The sequence below is a fragment of the Zalophus californianus genome, chromosome 4 (genome assembly GCF_009762305.2).
Source record: "Zalophus californianus isolate mZalCal1 chromosome 4, mZalCal1.pri.v2, whole genome shotgun sequence".
NCBI lineage: Eukaryota > Metazoa > Chordata > Mammalia > Carnivora > Otariidae > Zalophus > Zalophus californianus.
Window position 1 is genome coordinate 106,979,214 of NC_045598.1, and position 2,536 is coordinate 106,981,749.

General features: G+C 44.8%; 1 protein-coding gene across 1 annotated transcript; it reads left to right on the top strand.

Moving 5' to 3' along the window:
• The first annotated feature begins 285 nt into the window (after nt 1–285).
• LOC118356891 (late cornified envelope protein 1A) lies at nt 286–570 on the top strand. Its single transcript, XM_035727065.1, has one exon. It carries the CDS (start codon nt 286–288, stop codon nt 568–570), a length of 285 nt encoding a protein of 94 aa, XP_035582958.1.
• Nucleotides 571–2,536: the final 1,966 nt, after the last annotated feature.

Genomic DNA, 2,536 nt, shown 5'->3' on the forward strand with positions numbered 1-2,536 from the left:
CACTTAAAGGACACTGGTTTTGGGTGACTTTGTTGATACAGCTGTCCTCTGTGCTTTGTTAAGAGAATGTCACCATGTCCATTTTATGAAAAGCTCCTAGGGTTCAAATGAGATAATGTGAAAGCAATTGACAGACTATTTTAGAGATAATTTCCCCATTACGTATCTTGAACAGGCTTTTAAAAATGTAGGTTAAAGAAATGATGGTAAAACAAGGGAGACCTGTGTATCCTGGGTCTGACTCGCTGTGTGACTCTCCCTCAGCTCCTGACCCTGCCAGCCGAGATGTCCTGCCAGCAGAACCAGCAGCAGTGCCAGCCCCCTCCCAAGTGTCCTGCGCCCAAGTGCCCCCCAAAGTGCCCCCCCAAGTGCCCCCCAGTCTCTTCCTGCTGTAGCGTCAGCTCTGGGGGCTGCTGCAGCTCTGGGGGTGGCGGCTGCTGCCTGAGCCACCACAGGCGACACAGGTCCCACCGTCACAGACACCAGAGCTCTGGCTGCTGCAGCCAGCCCTCGGGGGGCTCCAGCTGCTGTGGAGGGGGCAGCGGTCAGTCGTCTGGAGGCTGCTGCTGAAGTGGACCCTGAGCCAAGGAGCACAGACTTGGGGACAGCTTTGAGTGGCCAAAACCTTCCTCCAGTTCCTGCTCCCCCTGCTGGGCCTGCCCAAGGGGCTGAGTTGTCTCAGGGAAGGTTCTGAGCTCTGCGCTGGTGGGTCCCTCTGCCCTGGGATTCAGAAGGCTGAATCCTCTCCCCTAATTCCATCTGCCGACCTCTGACACCAACTGTGTTATTTGCCCTGGGATCCCCAAACCGCAGACTCTAATCCACTCCCCAGCTACTCTCCTTGCCGTCTGCTCCATCTGCTCCTCAAATGAAACAATAAAACAAGAAATCTGCTTACCATCCTGTTCTAGACTCTTCCTGGCCTGCTTGCATCCCAGTATTTTTTTTTTTCCACCACCATGCATTCTCTTGCTGCCCAGAGATCTTGGAAATCAAATCTGTGCTAGTTGCATGGTTGGTGATGGGAGGAGGGGAGAGAAAGTGGCTCTGCCTCGTATTCTGACACCATTTCTCAGACAAATACTATGTAGCTCTTCTGGAACTTGAACTTGGACTTTCTTTGGGGTCCAGACAAGTCACCAGGGCAATGCATATTCCATTCCTCCCCTGGTCTCCTCCTCCTTCTCCATTGTGACATTGCCCCAACTCACCCTCCAATTTCTTTCTCCTTCAGTCAAAAAATTTATTTAGAAAGTTATACATGAACTTTCTACAAATAGCCCATGAAACAACCATGATGAGTTTCTAACTAGAAACATCCATATAGCATGTGGCAAAGATTGTAAAAATTAAAAATGCCTATAAGGAATCAGGGAATTTTAAAAAATCAGTTACTTCTCCCCTTTCTCTCCTTGAGTCTTAAGTTCAGTTTTTTCAGGTCAAATATTTCATCTCTATGTTCTGTAAAAAAAATATTGATTTTCTTTTCTTTTTTTTTAAGATTTTATTTATTTTTTTATTTGCCAGAGAGACAGAGAGCACGCACAAGCAGGGGGAGCAGCAGGTAGAGGGAGAGAGGAGCAGGCTCCCCACTGAGCAAGGAGCCTAATGCGGGACTTGATCCCAGGACCCTGGGATCAGGACCTGAGCCGAAGGAAGACGCTTAACTGACTGAGCCACCCAGGCATCCCAAATCTTGATTTTCTTATCAAATTTTTTTTCAATTACAAATTTCACATGAGATTTAATTATTCTTAGTTTTACTTTGAGTCTTTTTATTATTGAAGTATAGTTGACATGATATATTAGTTTCAGGTGTACAACATAGTGATTTGACAATTCTATGCATTATGTAATGCTTACCATGAAAAGTGTGGTTACCATCTGTCACCATACAATGTTATCACAATATTACTGACTATATTCCCTGTGCTGTACTTTTCATCCCTGTGTTTTATTCATTTTATAATTATAAGTTTATACCTCTTAATCCCCTTCACCTATTTTGCCCATCTCCCACTGCCCTCCCCTCTGGCAACCATGTTTGTTCTCTGTATTTATGAGTCTGTTTTTGTTTTTGTTTGATCATTTGTTTTGTTTTTTAGATCCTACATATTACTGAAATCATATGGTATTTGTCATTCTCTGTCTGACTTATTTCACTTGTCGTAATACACTCTAGATCCAACCATGTTTTTGCAGATGGCAAGATTTCATGTTTTTTAAGATTTATTTATTTGAGGGGGGGAGGGGCAAAGGGAGAGGGAGAGAGAATCACAAGCATACTCCGTGCTGAGTGTGGAGCCTGAGGTGGGGCTTGATCTCACGAACCTGAGATCATGACCTGAACAGAAATCAAGAGTTGGACGCTTACCCAATGGAGCCACTGAGGCACCCCAAGATTTCATTTTTTAATGCTTGCCTTGATAGTCATATTATGAACTGAATAAACAGCCAAAACCTCCAATTTGTATTTTAATTCATGAAAAAACACAAGTGTCTGGTGGAGTAGACAGTAGGAACCCATCATGACTGC